The sequence below is a fragment of the Platichthys flesus genome, chromosome 14 (genome assembly GCF_949316205.1).
Source record: "Platichthys flesus chromosome 14, fPlaFle2.1, whole genome shotgun sequence".
Taxonomy (NCBI): domain Eukaryota; kingdom Metazoa; phylum Chordata; class Actinopteri; order Pleuronectiformes; family Pleuronectidae; genus Platichthys; species Platichthys flesus.
The window spans coordinates 16222344-16243088 of NC_084958.1; the positions used below are offsets into that span (position 1 = coordinate 16222344).

Sequence of the window (20745 nt, forward strand, 5' to 3'; positions counted from 1 at the left end):
CTGTCGTTCCTGTCCAGGTCCCTGAATCCCTGGGCCGACCTGAGTGTTTCTGACCTACCTGTTTATCTTCGGCGTGTGCTCGCTCCACACTGGAGGAGCACGAGGGCTGCAGGCTCCTTTCCTCTGAGTTACAGCGAGACGTGTCTGGTGAGAGGAGGTGGCAGCGCTCCTTAGAGCGGCCACGCTCCCTGTCAGCCTGCTGCTTGTGATCTGACCGGGAGACTAGTGGACAGCACAAGACAACAGAACGAAAGAAGAGGTGAGCGTTAAGAAGGTAGGTGGAAGCCCAGTTTGACTTGGGGTTAACCTGTGAACTGCTGTGATGATATCAGCTGAGCAAACTAACCAGCAGCCTTGTAGCTTTTGTGACGAGGTCGGTACAGTCGCTCTGGACTTTTCTCGTCCTGCCAGAGACCGTTGACCCGCTGATCCCCAATAGTGGACACTGAACGCTTCATGGACCCACCGGCCACCTCCGTGTCCTTGTATGTGAAAACACACGTGCAAAAATACAAGCACAGCGTAGAACTCTGAAAACATTATACATACTTGTTTAAAATTCCTATTTATTTCAGAAACTATTTTACAATTCATTTACATGCTTTACTCATTAGCCTTTCCTGTATTCTGGAGATGAAATGAAGAGGTGGAGGTCAAAAGGCGAGGCATCAGCATTCAAATAACACACCCCATTCTCACAATTCAGCCTAAATCAGACTCCGAATGCACCAAAGGACAAACCAAATCTCTACTGATGTAACTCTCTCGTGCACGTAAGGAGGGAGGTACAGTGGCATCAGAGCCCATGCAGCCACTGAACTCCCCGAGGTCCAGCCCAGAGGCCGTGTCGTGGAAGATGTGTGTACCTGCAACTCTACAGCCAGACGAGGCATGGAAGAGGCCCGCACACACAGGCCCCTCCCTACTGGAAGCTCCAGAGGGGCTTCAATCCCCCCACTGCACTCGCCCACCTAGGTGAGCACAGAAACAAGAGAGGAGGGCAAGGAGAGACAGAGCACCAGTCAGGCTCGTCCCCACCAGGACTGCCTCTGCATCCAAGCCAGGTGAGGGGGGGGGGGGCAGCCAAGCCAGTTCAGTGCTGAGGGCTCATCTATCATTGCCATCACCATCGGCATCCAATCAAAAGCCATTCCAGCCAAAAAGACGGACAGGTGAACGACTAGCAACAGAGATAACTTCACCTCCAGGAAGGAGAGAAACAGAGTGAGATTGTGAACGAGGAAGAAGTTCGAGAAGAGACGATAAACAAAACAAAGAAAAGATGGGATCCACATCTCAGCTACATGTATTCATGCATATTCGGGTCTTCACCGCTAAGCAAACAGAGCCAGACAACATCTCTCCAGGGGTCAAACACATTCCTCTGCACACCAACATGTGGGGATTTCAGAGCAACGTCGCGTCATTCATCTAGCAGGCAAAGGGGACCAGTAAATAAAACCAGACACAGCAAAACATCAACAGAGTGACAGTCCGCCTCCACTAATCCGACCTCCAAGGGACTAAGACGTAACCAAACACAGGAGCACAGAGAGTCAGCGGTGCCGTGCTCTGCAAGGCACTGGAAGAAAAGTCACAGCAGTATCAGAAAGGTTTAATGTTTGAGTGGTTCCCAACGTGAGAGAAGAACAAGTACGACCCAATTATTTCGATCGATAAATTCTCATCAAAAGAAAGAAAGAAGACAGGGTATCTGTTTCCTTAAGATGTAAAACTCCTAATTTAGTTTAACTGCTCACAACCATGGATCATTAACTGAGGTGCTCCTGAGCCTCTGTTTGAAATGACAATTCAAACTTCTAAATTCTGTGGCTCCGAATCTGGATCCAAGTCTTTGAATATTCAATATCTGCTAATCAAACCCCAACCAACAGGAGTTTTTCCATTCATATTACAGCTGAATAGCAGACTGAGGCTGTAGGAATGTGATCGAGATGCAGTTAATATAAGTGAAGCAATTTATATGAAAACAAAAGAGTGTCTCTGCTTCATAAACCACATAACATTTTACTGAATTCATTTTTCGATTTTATTCTATTACTCGTTGTAAACTAATAGGTTTGTAGCCACTGCTCTAAGTCACGGTTATAGTATTAATGTTGTTTACTCATGTTCCCCCTCTTCCTTACCGGAGGTTGCTGTTGACTTGCGTTAGTGTCAGAGCTTATCGGCTGCAAAAACAGTTCCTGGGGGGAGATCGGGCTCAAAGCCAGGAAGCCTCCTCTGGTCCTGTAACGGGACGGAGCACAAGAATAAGCAAACGCAAACAGAGCTACACACAGTCTGTAACACACATTCGCAGACTCACAGGGCAGAACCAGCGCTGTGGGCCATCATCGGCAGAGGCTGGGTGCTGGAGAGGATGTCCCCTGGCAGGGCGGCGGCACCCAGACACATCAAGCTACTCTTCTGAAATCAGAGACATAAATACGAAAAGGTCACATACAAGTCAACCGATTTCACACCCGTTTCATTTTCAAGTGATTCAAGCCACATTTAGGAATTTGAGCAGTGCAAGATATATCTGATAAAACAAAGAGCAAAGATTTGATATCGATCTCATTTCAGGAGCTTCTTGATATTTTCATTCCTCCCACCTCAATGTACGCTGTTATGTGTGCTCACTATGGAGACCAGAGGAAAGGTTGTGCGTTTATTTGTTTGTCTCTTTCATTAAATAACTAAATGTAGAAAACCTAACATTACAAAACTGGCATGGCACAAGATAGAGCTCATACATGCTAATTTAATTGTATTTAAATAGGGCATTTCTAGTCTTATCGACCACCGCAGCCACAAGGTTGGACCAAAAAAAAATTGCAAACGTCCCTCAATCTTTACCCACACCGACACTTAATGGATGTAAACATGATGTGTCACTAAGTTGATCATGAGCTGACCTGAGCCTCCAGTTGTTGCCTGAGCTTCTTGGCTTTGTTCTGTTTGAAATAGTCCATGATCATCATCGAGGCGTAGATCTTCCCCACGGTCATGTCGGTATCTGTGAGGGCCGACACACTCAAATTAACTGTCACCTTTTCCCCCCTCAACGTTCACACTGACTATTCCTTCTGTTGTTCCACTCAGACCTTTGTTGATTGGTACCAGGAGGTCCAAGTTCTTCTGGGGAAGATACGGCCAAATGATGCTGATCTCTTTCTGCAGCTCAGAGTCCAGGGCCATACGGTCCTCGCCACCTTCGACATTCGCAATCAGGCAAAATAGACTGATGTTATACTGATGCCGTGAAAGGGGAAAACAATATTCTGCAAATCATAAAAATAATGAGGAGCTGCTGTCCTAAATGCGAAGATAAAATCCATTACATGCACCCTGACCTCGGGCGATCTTGATGTCTAGAGCCGTGCGGATGAGAGACATCAGGGTGGAGGTGAAGTGGACGGACATGTCCTCGTCCACGGGCATGTTCATCAACACCAACCGCTGATGGAGAAGAAGACAGAAGCAAATTCATTCAGAAGTTATTTCTACTTTTAATCGCATCAAGGTTAACTTTTACTACAGGTCATCGTTTATTTATATTACACGAAAAGGATTTTACTTGAGTTTTCAGTTTTTGAGATGATCACCCTGTCAGTACCTTGTATGCGATCTTAGCAGGACATTTTTTTCCCAGGCCCAGAGGTGGAGACATGTGTGTTAACATCTCGTACATGGCCGTGTAGTGGATACGACCACTTCGGAAGAAAACAGAAGCAAGAGCAGGGAGGTTAATGAAAGTAAGTTCAAACATTATTCATAATACAGGTAGGTAACATTTCAAGCTCTGTAATTATTGTTTGGCATTTGTAACACTGTGTTTGAATATTCAATATTTCACTAAATGTTTTTAGTTATTTTCTGGTCATCTTCTTATTGACTTTGAATGAAAACTAGCTTGTTCTAACCATGTTTAGTCATTGCAATTGAATGTATTTCACAACCTTTGGCTGCCCTCTGCTGGATGAAGGTATAACCTTGATCATGTCTGTTTAAAGCCAAATAAAACTGAACATGTAAAAAAGCAGCAGTAATATAAATCAAGTCTCACCACGCCAGACGATCATATTCCCCCCAGACGCGGACAAACTCGTCCAGGTGATGGGGGCCGAGGATCGAGGAGTCTCGAGTCAGGTACTCAAAGTTATCCATGATCACGGCCACGAACAGATTCAGCATCTAAAGAGGGAACATCGAAAAGGGGCTTGAGGAGGAAACCCAGGCAGAAATGGAAGCTGCAGGAATATCACTGGGTTTTGTTTGAGGACGGACCAGGAAGGAGCTGAAGAAGATGAAGGAGACGAAGTAGCAGTAAGCGAAGTCGGTCCCGCAGCCTCCCTCGTGGTCTGGAGACAAGGTGAGGGGGGAGATGGAGGGGTCAGGCTCACACTCCTGACCCGACAGACAGGAGAGCATGATCTCCTGCCACGACTCTCCTGTCGCACTCCTGGTGGTTTATGGATTAAAAACAATATGAGATAATAAAAATATAGCCACAAAAGATTATTACTTTGAATGAAAGTTAAATGTCCATCCGGCTGAAAACATATCTCGGATGAAACCACCTGAACAGAAGCATCAACGCGCTGAAGAACGTCTTGAAGTTGTTGTGCTGATTGATGTGACTCTCATCATTCAGCTTGATGTTTCCAAACACCTGCAGAAAACACAAACAATTATTATTCTTGTCTGTTTTATCGGATCCTCATTAGCTTCCACCATAGCAATAGCATAGTTTCCTCACAGCAAGGTCAGGTCTCAGTAAACAAAGAATTACTTAAATGTGTCCTTTACTGAATCAGGAATAGACAATGGATGTTTGACATATAATTGGCCCCTCAGTGTAAATTGTTACCCCCCCCCCCCCCCCCCCCCGATTTAGAAAAATCAAAGATTCACCCCTGAGGAAAGGTTAAAATGAAAAACAACCAAAACAAATATATAAGAGCCACATTGGTCTCTCATGTCATGTCTAATATTAAGGAGATTCATATCATCATTAGTGAAAGAATACCTGCATTCCAATGATGGCATATATGAAGAAAAGCATCGCAATGAGGAGACACACATACGGAAGAGCCTGTGGGCAGAAGAGACAGCAGAGAGAACTGGTTAAAAATCTGTGATCAAGACGAGAATATATAATTTCTGTCATTTCCTGAAATATGAATAATAATCATGTGTCCGACCTTAAACGACTGCACGAACGTCCACAGCAGAATACGGATCGTGTAGCCTTGTCTCAGCAGCTTGATCAACCTGGCTGCTCGGAAAAGCTTCAGGAAGCTCATGTTGATTGTGTTCACCGACTGGGACACACATGGTTGGAGAGAGGGTGACGCAAAGGAGAGAGAGAGAGAGAGAGTGTGGCAGACAGAGGGGAGAGACAGCATGTAAAACACAGATGGCGAAACTCATCACAACATGACTTTAGTTGTGTCTGGAGGCCGGGATCATAACACTCGTGGAAACCGGAGGGAAGAATACTGCATCCAGAACCCGCTATTTGAGTCTTGTCTCTATTTTAGCTTCACAACAGTGTGAAAACGACCGGCGTCTTGGCAGAATCTTACCTGTAAATCCACAATTATCTCAGTGATGCTGCCAAGAACGGTGATGAAATCGAAAATATTCCAAGTATCTCGAAAGTAGTTCTGCAGGAAAAGAAAATAAACACGTACAGGTTCCTCACTAGTTCATCCAGATGAGACCTAAATTGATCATTTATCAATTTTTGGTGTCACAATACTCACCACTAAACCAAATGCCAGGATCTTGAGCACACACTCCATGGAGAAGAGGACAGTGAACGCTGTGTTCAGGTGTTTCAGGACCATATCATACGCTGCCGGGGCTGAGTGATACTGAAGAGAAACAAAAATAAAGATTCTGATATTTAATAACACATTAATAACATCACTGATACTGGCCTATCTAAAGGTATCAGTCACATTTAGCTGGATGTGATAACTTCCCCTACACACAACACATTTAAAAACAATCTTAGTCCAATAACAATACATTTAGTACATTGAACATTACTTGTTTATTGTATTTGTAAAGCTGTTTGGTTTCAATTGATTTCATTCCGATGTGAAAATATCAACTTTCCATTGCCTTGTAAGTATTTTTGTCAAAGTTCAGTTATCAAAATACCAACAAAGAATCATAAATATCTGTAATATATCAAATATTAATAATGATTCATGTTGTTAAAATAACAGGGTAATATGTGTTTCTGAGGTCTATGTATAAGAACTTGAATTACCATAAACATAAGAAAATAAATATGAATAAAAAGTAGTTTGTCTTTGGTGATTCATCAGTGTTAGTGCTATATAGTGAAAATATGTTAAACACAAGGTTGCTCCTCTGCTGTTAAAGAGCCAATCAGTTGTTCACCTTCATCATGAGGACCACAGTGTTGAGGGCGATCATGACGAGCACCGTGTACTCAAACGAGGGCGACGCCACGAAGTGCCACAGCCGGTACTGGAAGGTTTGTCTGTTCTGGGGCATGTAGCGGGTCATCGGCTTGGCGCTGATGGCAAAGTCGATGCAGGCCCTCTGAATGGGAGACATTTAACACAACAGACACACAGAGGATGAGCCTCCATCCATGTTTGTGTTTTGTGTTTGTGTGTGTATGAGTGTCACTGCTCTGCACCTCGTTCTTCTCCAGACTGCACTCCTGGATCATCTTGTCACCCTGCTCCTGGAAGGTGATGATGATCAGAGCCACGAAGATGTTGACAAAGAAGAACGGGAAGACTACGAAGTAAACCACGTAGAACACTGACATCTCCATTCGGTTCCCGCGACTCGGCCCCATGTTCTCCTCTGTCACGTCAGTCGAGTGCTGCAGGACCCTACAGATGGAGAGAAAACTCTAACTACAGATTTCCTCTGCATGTCTTTTGAAAAGCATCTCCTAAAGGCAGTTTCTAAATAGAGTCTAGTTGAACACTTGCGGCAAATTTCAAAGAATTGTCAAAAGGCGTTCTTAAGGTGAAGTGTTCATGAGGCCAAACAAGGTTTTAAAATTCACAGTGACCTTTGACCTCAACCCCAAAAACATAATGCGTCTGGGCAGTGGCTTTTACACTGTACACTTACTGAGGCCATCCCTCCCCAGTGGAGACGGTGAACAGTGTGAGCAGGGCCCAGCAGACGTTGTCGTAGTGGAACTCGTGTCTCCTCCACTCTCTCCTCTTCAGCTCCTTCTTGTCTCTGCTGTAGTCAATGTAGAAGCCTCTGCAGGGAACAGAGCAGCCCAGCGGCAGTTAATCACTGATTCAAGTGGCAGTTTTAATGAAGAGTATTATTTTACCTGCTCCCTAGCTCCGCCAAATAGGTCATATATTCACCCCCGTCCTTTTGTGTGTTGGTTGGATGTTGTGTGTTAGTGAACGGCATTACACAAAAACGAACTAATTAATTACCATGGAACTTGGAGGAAAAATTCTGTATGGGTCAAGAAAGAAGCAATTTTTTTTTGCTGCAGATCTGGATCAGGGTGGATGCAGGAGTTATATTTTTACTTTCTCATAGAATAATTCATGGATCGTGACAAATATCAGGAATTTCAAGGGAACTGATATCTATGAGTTTGTGCAATTGGGCGCAGCTTGATTGAAATGTGGATTGTTGGACCTTGGCGGAGGTATAGGATCGAGTTAAGGTCATTTTTTGCGGTTGAGATGTATCCACTCACTGGCATTCCTTCTCTGAATTCATGGAGCTGTCGGTGCAGTAGAAGAACTTCCCCTTGAAGAGCTGCACGGCAATGACGGCAAAGATGAACATGAAGAGCTGATACACGATGAGGATGTTGAAGACGTTTTTCAGGGACGTGACGACACAGTCAAAAACCGCCTGTGGAGAAGAAAACCAACTCTGTCAGAGGTCGGGGAAGAAGCAAACAACAGACTGGAGAGTGTTGGCAGACGCTGACATCGTACCTTGAGTTTAGGAAGTCTCTTGATGGTTTTAAGAGGCCGCAGGACTCTCAGTACTCTGAGAGACTTTATTGTCTTGATGTCTCGGCCTTTGTTGTTCCTGTTAAACACGGAAGCACACAGCCCTCAGGAAATGAGCTGTGCAGTTCAGCAAACGCACAAATGCAACGTAGTGAAGACACATTTAAAAACAACGGTGGAAAAGACAAAAACACAGTTAAAGTAAAAAGGTCCACACAAGTGCATGTAAAAGTAAAAACACACAATGACACACAGAACTGCACTTTGAGTTTGTTTGTACGGAGGCCAGCAGGGGTCAAGATTAAAAAAAATTCATTCTTCCTGTAATTTGACTGCGTACATTATAAATAGTGTAATTTAGTGATGAAAGTGTTTTAATGAAAAGCCTAATTAATTCTTTCAAGGTCATTACACAAAGTAATATAATTTAGTGGATTAATTGTGTAATTTGATGCCATAAATAATTGAATATAAGAAGAAATTATGTTTTAGTTTCCTACAAATTATCAAAGTTTTTTACCCCTGACACCTGTCGGACTCTGTTGTAGAAAACACAACTAAAAACACATTAAATACAGAAAAATAAAAATAAAAGGAATACGTCACGTGTGAGAAGTTTACATTGAGTGTGACTAAAATGTTTACCCCATCACATTCCTGGAAGCCCCAACAGTCACACAATCCCCAGGAACAACAGAGAAAAGGAAATTGAGGCATAAAGAGAGAGACACGGTGAACAAAGCTCAGAGGATCACAGCTATATTCACAACAGAGAAATTCACGTGTCAAACAACAAAGAGAACAAAAGGATTGGTTAGTAATCTGTAACGCTCACGCTGGGAAAGACAACAGAAATAAATATATATATATATATATATATCGTAGCGACTGTTAACATCAGTCATGACACACTCCCTCAAATTACACAGAAATCCACGTTTTCCTTTTGTTTCAGTCTGAGTTAGACGCCGTACAGGAGCACAAGCCTCCACATTCGCAGCTTTAGCGCTGCCCAACTTTGACAATGAAGCAGACTGCTTTCTTTTTCTTTTTTTTTGGTTGAAGTTGCAAAAAGTGCCTTTGAGGGAAGGTTGTTTATAACAATGCTGTACGCTCGGGAAAAATGATTTGCCGCAGTGAGTCAGTCATTAGTCATCGACAGGCAGCACCATGTAGTGACTCACGTCAGGGCAAAGGCAATCAGAGCCCCCACCACCACGATGAAGTCCAGGATGTTCCACATGTCCCGGAAATAGGAGCCGTCGTGTAGGATGAGGCCCTGGTCTATCATCTGGAGGACGCACACGCCCACACGCACACGAAACGTGAACACGTTAAACACACAAAAACACCAGGAGTGGAGAGAAAACGAAGGTATATTCTTTGAAAGTGTCGCTGGCAGATGGAAGTTGGTGTCCGTCACCAACCTTGATGATCATTTCAAAGGTGAACACTCCAGTGAAGACGTAGTCAAAGTAACGGAGGACCTGGATATGAACAGAAAAAATACAAATTGAAGAAAGTGCCAATAAAAACAGTGATTTCGTTTATCACTCGGAAATCATTAAGACCTTTAAGGAGCTGTATAATCTCCATCCAAAACGTTCAATTTATTACATGGAAATGTTTGTTTGTTGTTTGTGAACAAGATTAAACTAAAACAACTTGACGGACATACACAAAACTTGGTGGAAGGATGTGGTATTAGTCAGGGAGGACCCCATTTGTAGACCAGGGTCATGAGGTGGATCCAAGATTAGTTAGTCTATTTAATATTGCGAGATGTTTCAAAATTTTCCATGATTTTTCAAAGAATAATTCATGGATCCTCATTTAAAAGAATCGTTGATCTTTCCCCACATTTAGGAGACTGATATTTATGAGAGTATTCTGTTTTCTGTTTTCTGAGGGTCTTGGTGGAGGTATCACTACTGAGTGACACTCTAGGTCCTGGCTGTTCTCAATCTTCTTGTGTATATTGTCTTTTGTTAGTTTTTCAATGCTAACAGTAATGCTAACACGATACATCTGCTCAAACACATTGATAATGTTCAAGCTCCAGAGGACATAAACCTCAAAACACATCAGTCCCATCGAGTCAGAGCCAATAGGCCTGCAGGTGCTGAATGAGTGGGTTCACTGTAGGTCAAACTATAACCATCATTAATGGACCGAATACGTTTATAGAAATGTGAAAGAGGCAGCAGTATATTCTGAATGTGCTTAAGTCAGCACTCACAGGTATGTGTTCAGTGCGGTTAAGAGGTGCTCCAGAGATTCAGATTTTAGAACACTTCAATTACATCATCAGAATCACAAGTGACAGACTGGGAAAAGAAAAAATCCAAATAAAAGAAAAAGATCCAGCTTTGGAACACCTTGAAAAACTAGCACCTACATTTCCTGCAATGCAACTTAATCGCATCGTCTTTCAGAAAACGCCACTATCAAATTTGTGACACAAGCGTTTATCTAAAGGTCTATTAGGATGATAACAAATATGAAATAACTCAAATGACAGGGCAACACAATGCAGACTTTACCAGTGTGTCCTGCCTACTTACTATGTGTGTTGAATTGGTTACTCTTGACACTTTCCTTCTGACAAAGTTGTGAAAATAAAACTGCACAGTTATATTTCCCAGACAAAACTGGGGATTCTCACCTTGTATGTGCGTGAAAACCAAATGTGTCTCCACACTTTGTTGCTCATACAATTTGAGTATGTTTTAATTTTTTTTTGAGTCTGATTGAAGCAGCCAATTACTTGAGGCTAAACGTCTGTTAAAGTAAAGTACACACGACAATCCAGCTTCACTTCGCCACTGACCAGGTGAGCTGAGGTGGGAAAATATGGATTTGAACTCTGACACTTTTGCACAGCTGCTTGTGGAGAAGAGTTTTAAGATCCCACCATGTTCCTGTCCGAGCTGGCGCACACGGGGTCCTCAGCGGCCAGTGCGATGCTGCTGGCCACGATCACGAGGAGGATGCTCATCTCGAAGTAACGCAGATTGACCACATAATGGCAGATCCTCCTGATACTGTGGATCAGCGCAGGGGAGGGTGTTTTTTTTGGTTATTTGATGGGTGAGCAGAAACAAAAATAAGACAGAGCAGAAACAAAAGATGTGATTTGGTGGCTCACGGGTTGGAGGCCTTGAAGATGAACATGCTGTCTGGGGCGACGGGCTTGGGAGGAGTCGGAGGTTCCTCCTCCTCCGTCTCCTCGGAGTGGTACGCCTCCAGCTCTTTATTGTTCACTGAAACACAGACAGGAGTGGCAAAGGAGAGATAAAAACATGGTGGGAGCTCAACATACACTGCTATGACAGAGAATAATGTGAGTCACCAGTACAAGGGATTCATAAAAAAAAAAAAGATAAGTGCAAATGTGGCACTCAGATGTCAGAGACACCTACACATGGTGATACAGATGCTAAATCCCCCTTCATGCTGCACAGTGATGAGTGGGACTGCAGTGGAATCATCGCTACCTGTCATGGGTGCGAGCTCCAGCAGCGGCTGAGCAGACATCTCGATGGCCACGCTCCCCTCCAGGTGGGACCTGTCACGTTTGATGGGGGCCGGGCAGTTCTCCGCCTCCATGGCGCTCACAGTGTACTCTGTGGCCTCCAACGCCGGCTCCACGCGGCCTTCCCCCTGCTCGGACCAGGAGCAGTCCAGCTCGCATTGAGGAGGGTCAGGGATGTCAGATCTGAAATGTGAACGAAAATAACATCCCTGAAGTTATATCAATCTAACATGAACATTTCCTATAGAACGTACGGTACAACCGAGCAGCTGCACTGTGTTAAGCTCCAGTCTATTTATAAAATGCTTTTTTTAATGTATGATTATAGATAAAAATCGTTTTAATCTGAAATGTCAATGGATAGAGAAATCTAACTGTCTGTGTGTTGTTGTTATTGTGGGAATGTGGATTATGTATCTAGCCTTTTCCACTGGACACATGTTAAGAAGGAATCCTTTCACAACCAGTTTGGAGAACATGTGTGACTGACGCTTTGAGATAGAAAAAGTGTTTGAACAAAAACAGAGACTACAAGGTACAAGTGGATTTTGTTATATAGTATAAAATTGTAGGTAAAATAAGAGTTTGTGAGATTAAGTGTTCACAGATAAATAAAGTCTTACCTTCTGCAGTCGTCTCCAACATCTGCATATGGGTTGACGATGCAGGTTCCACCATCCTCTTGGACCGACCCTCCCTCCGCCTCTGTTCTCTCCCTCTCCTCTCTTTCTTCCTTCTCCTCCCTCTCGTCCAGTATCTTCCTCTCCTGGCTGAGCGAGCGTCTCACTTGTTGCACCTCATGGGGCGCCTGTGTGCAGTCCAGACTCTTGGCCTCACTGCGAGCCTCACGGTGCCGGTGGCGTCTATGCCGGGCCCCTTCCTCCGGCCCCTGACTGGGCCTGAACTTGCGGGCCATCCTGTGCCTGCCTCCGCCTGTGGTGCGGTGGTTGGCCCCTGTGGTTTTCTCCTCACTCAGGCTCACCAGAGGCTCAGCCGTCGGAGGCTCAGGGATGGGGATGGAGACGGACATCGGAGGCTCGGGGAGGGGCATCCCAACTGACCTGGGAGACTCTGGCAGCTGACCCGGACTGGCTTGAGGGGAAAGGGCGGGGACATTGTTGCCGTTGGTGGGGGTTTCACTGGTGTCCTCTGTAGGGGCGGCACACAGCTCCTCCCTGCTCGCCATCTGGCGGCGTTTGCGTAGCTGGTTTGCTCTCTGCTCCCACACTGACATGTTAACCTTTCTCCTCCTCTCTCTGCGATTGGAGAATGGTTTGGCGCTAGTTAGAGGCTGCTCGTCGGGGGCCCCCGGCACACACTCCGGCTCGTCTGGGAAAGTTGGACGACCTCGGTGGATTGCACGTTTCCTGTATAGGTAGGGTCTTCTTCTACCGCTAAGGAGCACAATATACTTCACATCACCATGAGGCAACAAGAGACTCACAGTTATTGATGTGTTGACAAGAAACATCAAGACTATTGAAAATCTAGCAAACCAGTTTTATATATATATATATATATATATTTAAAAAAATCTAACAAAAACAACAGCTGCAAGAAAAGGAGAAACCTTTTCTTGCAGCTGTTTATATTGTTACGTGATTAGATACACAAAAAATTCCCATGGAAAAAATGAGGAAAATACTTCAGGCTGAAAAGTACAAATACATCCAAAAACTGAAAGAAATACCTGAGGGTTAAAGACAGATACAGAGGAAAGGAACAAAACCCACAAGAACAAAAAAAGGAAAAGTGCAGGGTTAAAGTAGAAACATAGTGTGAGAAGATCTAGAAAATAAATTCACTAATCGAGTAGGAAAACTCAAGAGAGAAAATCTACGTGACAAGGATTCATTCAGTTATACTTACTGGTGTTCAGACTCTTTTGTTGTCCATGTAATCAATGAGTGATTATTTGAAAACAAGACATTAGTGTTTTACAACATACACAGAACATCAGCTGTGACACAGAACAAAATGATGGTTTGAACGGGTCTGAAATCAGTCTTTTATGTTCAAATGTTAATCAAGGGGAACTTGATTTGATGTCCATCAGTTGTGAGGGATATTTCGTGTCGATTTTTTCGCGGTGTCCTTGAACACAACATTTTGGTCAGTGCCACATAACAGGCATAAAACAAGACAACATGATGGGACCATTAAAACACTGTAATGCACATTAACACCAGCATCTTGAAAACTGCAACGCATACAAGACGCACATTCAAATATGTAACAGACAAATGATACGTTCAGTGTAAAGAGTCTATGCTGTTACGTGTTTGATTTCCTGTGGCTCCCGCATAACATGGAAATCAACTTGCAGAGGCTCAAAACAGCTTGAAACTAATAATTCATGACATGAATCCTCCTCTTGGAAATATTATTTAGAATTTTTTTCAAACAATCCAAGGCTTGAGCTTTTCTTGCAAAAAATGTGTTGCTTTTTCTGCCTACTCTCTTTCATTTTTCAGAATAGTTACAGTTTGACAGGCTAGATAGCATTTAAAACACGGCTTTTATTATTATGTATTTATATTAGATTATCAATACTTTTGCAGTGACAGTAGAGAAACAATCAGGAGATGCTTAAAGACCAGTAGGCAACCATAAGGTCCTGGTGGCCGCCTGCAGTGTCTTAACCCCTGCCTCCTCCATGCTGGTGGATGGGACATGGGCCAAACTAAAAACCCACTAAAATCACAGTAATGTATGTTCAAGTGTTCATATTCCCGGTTTGTTTGGTTCTAATTTAGTTATTTGATGCTATACAACTGGTTAGAAACGTCAAGATTGACTGAAACTGACTCATTATGAAATGCGTGAGTCAGCGGGAGTTTCATACCACGGCTGCACGCCGCGCACACACTCTGGTGCCAAAGGACGTCACCAGCCAAGATGGCAGATCCCATATCCAAGATATTTTGGCTTTATTTTTGTGCAGTGGGAGGACATGTTTATTATTATTCGATGGTTTTAACCATTGCTACACTTACTGCACTTAATTTAAGTTGATCAGACACCTATGTGATGAATTACAAGCAAATTTCAAGTTTCTGCAAGTTGTTTTTCATACAAATAAAGGGCATCCGAGAGAGCAGGAACAACAGAGTCACTGATATATAAGCAAATACTTTTTGAGGGAATAACTGCTATTAAAGTGAATACACTCTTGCTTTTAACATGCAAAATAGTGAGTACACTCCTTTGAAAAGCCAGGTCAGTCACTCCGGGTCAGTAATGCCCCCGATAGTTTATTTTCCCTCATTACCCAGCTCCGTTGCCACAGCGGTGAAACTGATCTCACAAGTCGTACTGAGAATGAAAGCTTGACCAAAATCTGACACCCTCCAAAGTGTGCCTCCTCCCTGCAGAGCGACACATTGGGACTCCCCACTGTTCCCGACGTCCTCTGAAAAACTGCCTCCTGCCCTCCTCCTGACCTACTGGATCATCGGACCTGTGGGGAGGCCACCGGGTCACTCGGAGGAGCAGGAAGTTCATTACCAAAAGAGGCTACTCATAACCAATCACAGGCCAAGGCAGAAACGGATGGCGTCTCAGGGAAGCTGCAGAAGCATTCCGTAAGGGGTCATGCTTTTTCCATCAGGCACATTCAATACACATTCATAACCGTGTCATCAATGCCTTACACATGCGTTTCTTTCTTTCTTTTTGCATTCAACATGCAGCCCAAGGAACCGAGGAACTCACTGTTTTAAACATTAGCCTGGTGCACGTTCATCCGAGAGTCCACAATCAATGGAGTCTATGGGCTAAGCTCTGTTGATTTCATAAAACCTCCTCCCTTCAATAACTGAAGATGCATGATGATCAAATTCACCACCACCACCAGTTTTCCCACTGCACCTGTATCTTAAGTAAATCTCAGTTTAATTTCTCTGCATATGCATGTGCTGCATAAAGGAATCGTCCAATTCAAAATGTTCCATTTGCTCAGGAGGAGAGCGGATCTGAGACTTCTACACTGGAACACTGAGATTTACTTAAGGGCTGTGAACCCTTGGGGTGTCTCATGTTCAAATGTAAACTGTTCATGGATAACTTACTCAGAGATCAGGCCATCCCTGCCTCTGGCATATCTCTGGTTGAAGAACTCCTCTTCCTCCTCTTCGTCCTGAGGAAGACAAAGAGTATATGGTTGTGTAAGGCTCCCCATTCATTTTACACATCAGGTTTTTCTTAAGTCGAATAAATGGATGGTTGGGATTTGACTTGAGAAAAACAGTGGGTGTTGAGTTTGAAGGATGTGAGCCTGGAAAGAGTATCTCAAGTTGCATTATGGGAGATGTAGGATTAAGGACAATGACAGTGTGACTCATAATAGGGGGGAAAAGAGATATGTCAGCATCTCTGTCAATTATGATCTGTGTTTTATATCTATTAGCTCTAAAAATGTGTGTAAGTTAAAATCGAAATAACCGAAGTACATCAAGGAGACACACACAGTGCGTTATATTGAATCTAGACAGAAGCTTAACTAACTTAACTCATAAAAAACTCTATGTACACACAATTATTTATTTAATGGTAAAAATAATGTATGCATAAAACAGTCAGACAGTGCATACCTTGGTCAGTTCCTGTGCGTTTGCCAGATTATCCACAGCGATGGCCAAGAAGACATTCAGCAATGTGTCTGACAGGGAGGCAGTTAAGAAACACAAACAAACAGAGACACACTTGTACAGAGAATTATGGTAAATAAACTTGATTTTCAGATTTGATAGGAAACTAATAAAAGGAAGTATGTAACCATATGTTGCTATTTTATGTTTTGTCTAAAGCAAAACAAATGTTGTTTAAAAGCAATATCCCTTTTAGGAAATGTATTTCATTCGTTATTGTGGAAGATCCCTGAATATTTGACTCAAGTAACACGGTAATTGCATGAATATTCCAGTAAATGCTTGTTTTACTGTGCAGTCTTGCCCATTCATCCCGGTGTTTATACTGTGTAGAGGTTCAGATGCCACATCTGAGCTCTCTGATCACTTCACCAGGATACAGTTTCCAAATAGCGTGAGCACAATGAAGTAGATCGATGACCACATGCCGTACTGCACTCCTCCCTGGGAGCGAATCCCATTGTACATCACCTCGTTCCAGTCCTCACCAGTCAGAATCTGTCGGCAAACGCACATACTATTAAAACATTATACATGTGTAATTACATTGCTTGAGTTAGATCCAAGAGAATGTTGGTCTAAAAATACACCAATCAAGGGACATGTCCCTGTCCACGAATCAGCTGAGGTGTGGTATTAAAATGGCTGCGAGATAAGTAATTACTACGTGTACTGATCTGATCAAAACACTTGCTCTCAGTGCAGTTGGTTTTGTAGATCTGATGTGGATTTGTTCACGTTTCACTTGTCTGATATTCATGTGCGCATATGTGCGCACGGATGTGTGGGATGATAGCGGAGGCAGGGGGTGGAGAGCGAGTGAACAGAGTTGTTTAATCTGCGCCTGGGGTGAGAAATATCCCAGGGTGCAATGTGTCATGGAGAGCAGGCAGAATGAGGGGATCTGTGGGAGCCAAACCTGAAACACTGTCATGATGGCAGCTGGAAACGTGTCAAAATTGGTGGGAGTGTAATCTTCAAAGATGAACCTAGAGGGAAGGCAGATAGAGAAGCAGGGTCAGATATGACCAAGGAAGAAAAGGAGGAGGAAGACGAGGAGGAGGAGGTTGACGAGCTATTTTAATCCGGACATGAAGTTTCCTCTTATTCTTATCAAAGAGGCCATTGAAGAATCTGCTGCACATTGTATAGGGTGAAGATGCCATTTGAAAACGTGTAGATATAATCCACTGCTTTCCTTGAGCCCAGTTCAGCCTTTAATACAAGACAAGGCCATTTTGTTTATAAATCACCTTTCAAACACAGAGGTAGATTCAAGGTGCTGTAGAGGAAACAGACAAATCCAGGTTTTGACTTACCTTCCTCCAAAAAGCTGCATCCCCAACAGAGCAAACACCACGACGAAGAGGAAGAGGAGGAACAGCAGACTGATGATGGACTTCATGGAGCTCATGAGGGAAACAACCAGGTTCCTGAGCGAGGCCCAGTACCTGACAGAGAGAAGTCACACATATCCTCATTTCAGATATACAGTTCTACAAGGTTGTTTAGTTGAAATTTCTCGTTGTCCCACTTACTTGGTGATCTTAAAGATTCTCAGGAGTCTCAGTGCCCTCAGTACGCTGATACCAAACGACATGCCGGGCCGGAAGAAGCCCCAAACCACCTCGAAGATGCTGCCGACAATAACCTGCAGAAGACGTCAGACGCATTAATAACTGAAAAAAGGTTTTTTATCTTGGGAAGATGATGGTAGCTGTGGGCCTTTTGAGTCCAATGCTCAATTCCATATTTGTGCGTCTGGAGGCCTATCATATATGTCTTATAAGTATTTTAGGGTATTTAAATGTAGGGTGGATATTTTTAAATAAGGGTTAGGGTTAGGGTTAGGGTTAGAGTCATATGGTATCAGAATAAAGGATTAAGAATCTCACCCCACAGTCGAAGCAGTTGAAAGATGAGTGGAAGTAGAGCCGGAAACCCAGACCATACATTTTCAGAAACATCTCAGCCAAAAACAGCCCCAGGAAAACAAACTCTGCATAGTCTGGTGAAGATAAAACAAAAAAAGAAATTAAGTCCAAGGAGAGAGACGCAGCAATGCATTCATCAGACATGACCTGAAGGATTAAACTGTAGTTGACAAACAAACAAACAAACAAACATGAGACCCACAGAGGAAGACGGTCAGCCAGTCGGGCTGGTTGTGGTGGACGATGGCCACACAGATGGTGTTCAGAGCCACCAGGCTGAGCACCATCAGATAGAACGTGTCCGTCTTCACCATGCGGCGGATGGAGATGCGTAACATGCGCTCTTTACGTCGCAGGTAGGCAGCTGGGCCACGACGGCCACTGCGGAAGTTCATCCTCGATCGGGACATGTCTGAGAAGAGGGGACAGAGAGAGACGAGGGGTTCGAGGAGGTTTTAGGGAAAGTGGCAGAAGAAAAGGTGAAATACACCGAATATAAAGACACTACAGAGCTCAGAGAAAAAGGCCAGGAAGTAGAGACAGAGGCCTGCAGGAAACTTTAAAGACTGAAAAGTCGTCCACTCACTTGCTGTGGACATGCTTGCTAACTTCTCGTCCCCTGGCGCTCCTCTACGTGCACCGGTCTTCTTGCTCGCTCTCTTCAGAACTAAAAATGATCCAGGAAAAAACTTAAGTTTAGAGAATCACTGCAAATGAAATCATTAAATGAGTGATAACCGCTCGATTACTTAAAATGTCGTACTCCCTATTTTGCATCGAGACAACATATGGTGAGTGGTTTGTGATGCACTGTAATTAAAAGTGATATTCCTCATCCTACATGTGTCCATCCATAAGTCAAAGTAAGTGTATAATTAGGATCAATTATATAAAAAGATGATTCATATATGATAGTTCTGGAAGTATAAAATATGTCTTGATGAGATGAGATATAATTGTTGAACTAAATACTATGATGGTCCGAATAATGTGGATTATCAGATTTCCATTTTTTATTTATTTGCAGGAATATTGTAAGAGTTCTTCCTCCAATTATATAATCATCACTACGGGGTATCGATTGTCCACTGATTTTGACTAAATGTGAATAAGGCAAAGGGGTGTAAATAATTTCTGTATGTGTGTGTGTGTGTGAGTGTGAGTGTGTGTATGTGTGTGTAATGTGGTTGTTCACTGTGGGGTCTCACTGTCAAACACAGTAAACTCTCCCAGTTCATATAAATAATATTTATGATTGATTTTCGAAGCGGAGAAACATTTTAACACATTTGCATTATGGTCATTTAGAAGAAAATCTTAATGATTTCTTGTCGGATCTTCAATAATTGTTTAATTTCATTGGTGAAGTTCTAACTGTTGCCGTGGTTGCCTCCAGTTTAATATACTCTATCGAGCCCAGTGATTTGCTGAAGTGCTCAAAAACGTTGACTAGGGCTGTTGGAGTATTGACACCAATCATGCGTATTATGAGTATTTTTTGTGCTATAACATGTACTAAAGATTTCATACGCAGTGATAAATAGCGGTATTAGGTACAGGTGTTATCTGTAGGGGTGAGTGTAAATCTGAAGCGTGTGAACTCACCGTCTAACGGCGATCTCCCTGAACTTTTATTCTCCTCCGCGAGCATCACCTCCTCTGTAATGCAATACAACTCGAGGTTATACACAGACTTGTTTGTTTTCACCAGATCAAACATTCAGACATGGAGAAATAGATTCCAGCGTTGGATCATTTAGGACGTCTGCAAACATTTACAGGAACTGAGGCCAAACTGATGAAGGCACTGTGAGGTCAGTGTGACCTCCTTCAGAGAGAGAGAGCTCTTCTGCTCTCTTACATTCTCCCAACCGCTCCCTCTCGCTGAGCTTTCTCTCTCTCTCCCTTCCCACACTCACCCACATTCATGCACACTAAATATGCACAGCAGCTCGCTCACACACACACACACACGCATGTAAACACACAAACACAGAAAAGCGCTTGTGTGGATGTACATGCGCACAAATTTAAGTCAGTGAGTCAGTATCACCTTTTTCTCACCCTCTGCTTGCGTGGGAGACTAGCAATGTAGATTTGTGTGTGTGTGTGTATGGTGTGTGCACGCAACTTCACTCTACTGTAGGTCCAAAACCTCTTCAGCAGTGGGAAAAAAATATCTAGACCGGCAGGCAAATCACTGTTTATACAGTTTTCACAGATTATAAAGGGTTCAATGTGGAAAAAAGGTGAGAAATACCCCCGGCAACAGAAAACAGGTAGAAGTTTTAAAGTCTGCACCTCTGAAGCTCAATGATTATTTATATTTGGTTTAAGTAATCCAATTGAAAACTAACATATTAAAACAGCAGGTCACATGGCGGCATGTACTCGTTGCTCCATTTTACATACAGATTCACTCTGAGAGGTCTCGATCTTCCCTTTGGGAAGAAAGTGAACTAACGTATTTCCTGAAATGTTGAACTATGTACTTGATATGCTATTCGATGAAAACCCTGTGACTGCTTTGCACAGTTGTTAAACAAATTCATGACACTGTAATTTACTTTTCATGTGAAATAAACAACATCAAACTCATCTGCAGCTCTTACACTTTACACTCTACT

At 43.2% G+C, this 20745-nt stretch overlaps 1 protein-coding gene across 1 annotated transcript in view; it reads right to left on the reverse strand.

Annotated features, from left to right (window-relative positions):
* Window positions 1-20745, reverse strand: part of LOC133968692 (voltage-dependent R-type calcium channel subunit alpha-1E-like) — a 35397-nt gene that overhangs the window by 2505 nt on the left and 12147 nt on the right. Inside the window, exons 8-43 of the mRNA XM_062404868.1 lie at window positions 19724-19777; window positions 18705-18785; window positions 18321-18530; window positions 18080-18192; window positions 17723-17835; window positions 17504-17635; window positions 17104-17173; window positions 16565-16682; window positions 16128-16195; window positions 15606-15673; window positions 12159-12929; window positions 11498-11718; window positions 11149-11263; window positions 10915-11044; window positions 9428-9487; window positions 9185-9291; window positions 7983-8079; window positions 7736-7896; window positions 7138-7275; window positions 6689-6890; window positions 6424-6588; window positions 5775-5885; window positions 5595-5675; window positions 5211-5330; window positions 5036-5101; window positions 4587-4678; window positions 4294-4468; window positions 4073-4200; window positions 3623-3719; window positions 3348-3465; window positions 3111-3218; window positions 2922-3022; window positions 2330-2430; window positions 2151-2250; window positions 347-482; window positions 59-222 (exon numbers count right to left, since the gene is read on the reverse strand). Coding sequence (XP_062260852.1) covers window positions 59-222; window positions 347-482; window positions 2151-2250; window positions 2330-2430; window positions 2922-3022; window positions 3111-3218; window positions 3348-3465; window positions 3623-3719; window positions 4073-4200; window positions 4294-4468; window positions 4587-4678; window positions 5036-5101; window positions 5211-5330; window positions 5595-5675; window positions 5775-5885; window positions 6424-6588; window positions 6689-6890; window positions 7138-7275; window positions 7736-7896; window positions 7983-8079; window positions 9185-9291; window positions 9428-9487; window positions 10915-11044; window positions 11149-11263; window positions 11498-11718; window positions 12159-12929; window positions 15606-15673; window positions 16128-16195; window positions 16565-16682; window positions 17104-17173; window positions 17504-17635; window positions 17723-17835; window positions 18080-18192; window positions 18321-18530; window positions 18705-18785; window positions 19724-19777 — 4892 coding nt within the window. The remainder of the gene's footprint in view (window positions 1-58; window positions 223-346; window positions 483-2150; window positions 2251-2329; window positions 2431-2921; window positions 3023-3110; window positions 3219-3347; window positions 3466-3622; window positions 3720-4072; window positions 4201-4293; window positions 4469-4586; window positions 4679-5035; window positions 5102-5210; window positions 5331-5594; window positions 5676-5774; window positions 5886-6423; window positions 6589-6688; window positions 6891-7137; window positions 7276-7735; window positions 7897-7982; window positions 8080-9184; window positions 9292-9427; window positions 9488-10914; window positions 11045-11148; window positions 11264-11497; window positions 11719-12158; window positions 12930-15605; window positions 15674-16127; window positions 16196-16564; window positions 16683-17103; window positions 17174-17503; window positions 17636-17722; window positions 17836-18079; window positions 18193-18320; window positions 18531-18704; window positions 18786-19723; window positions 19778-20745) is intronic.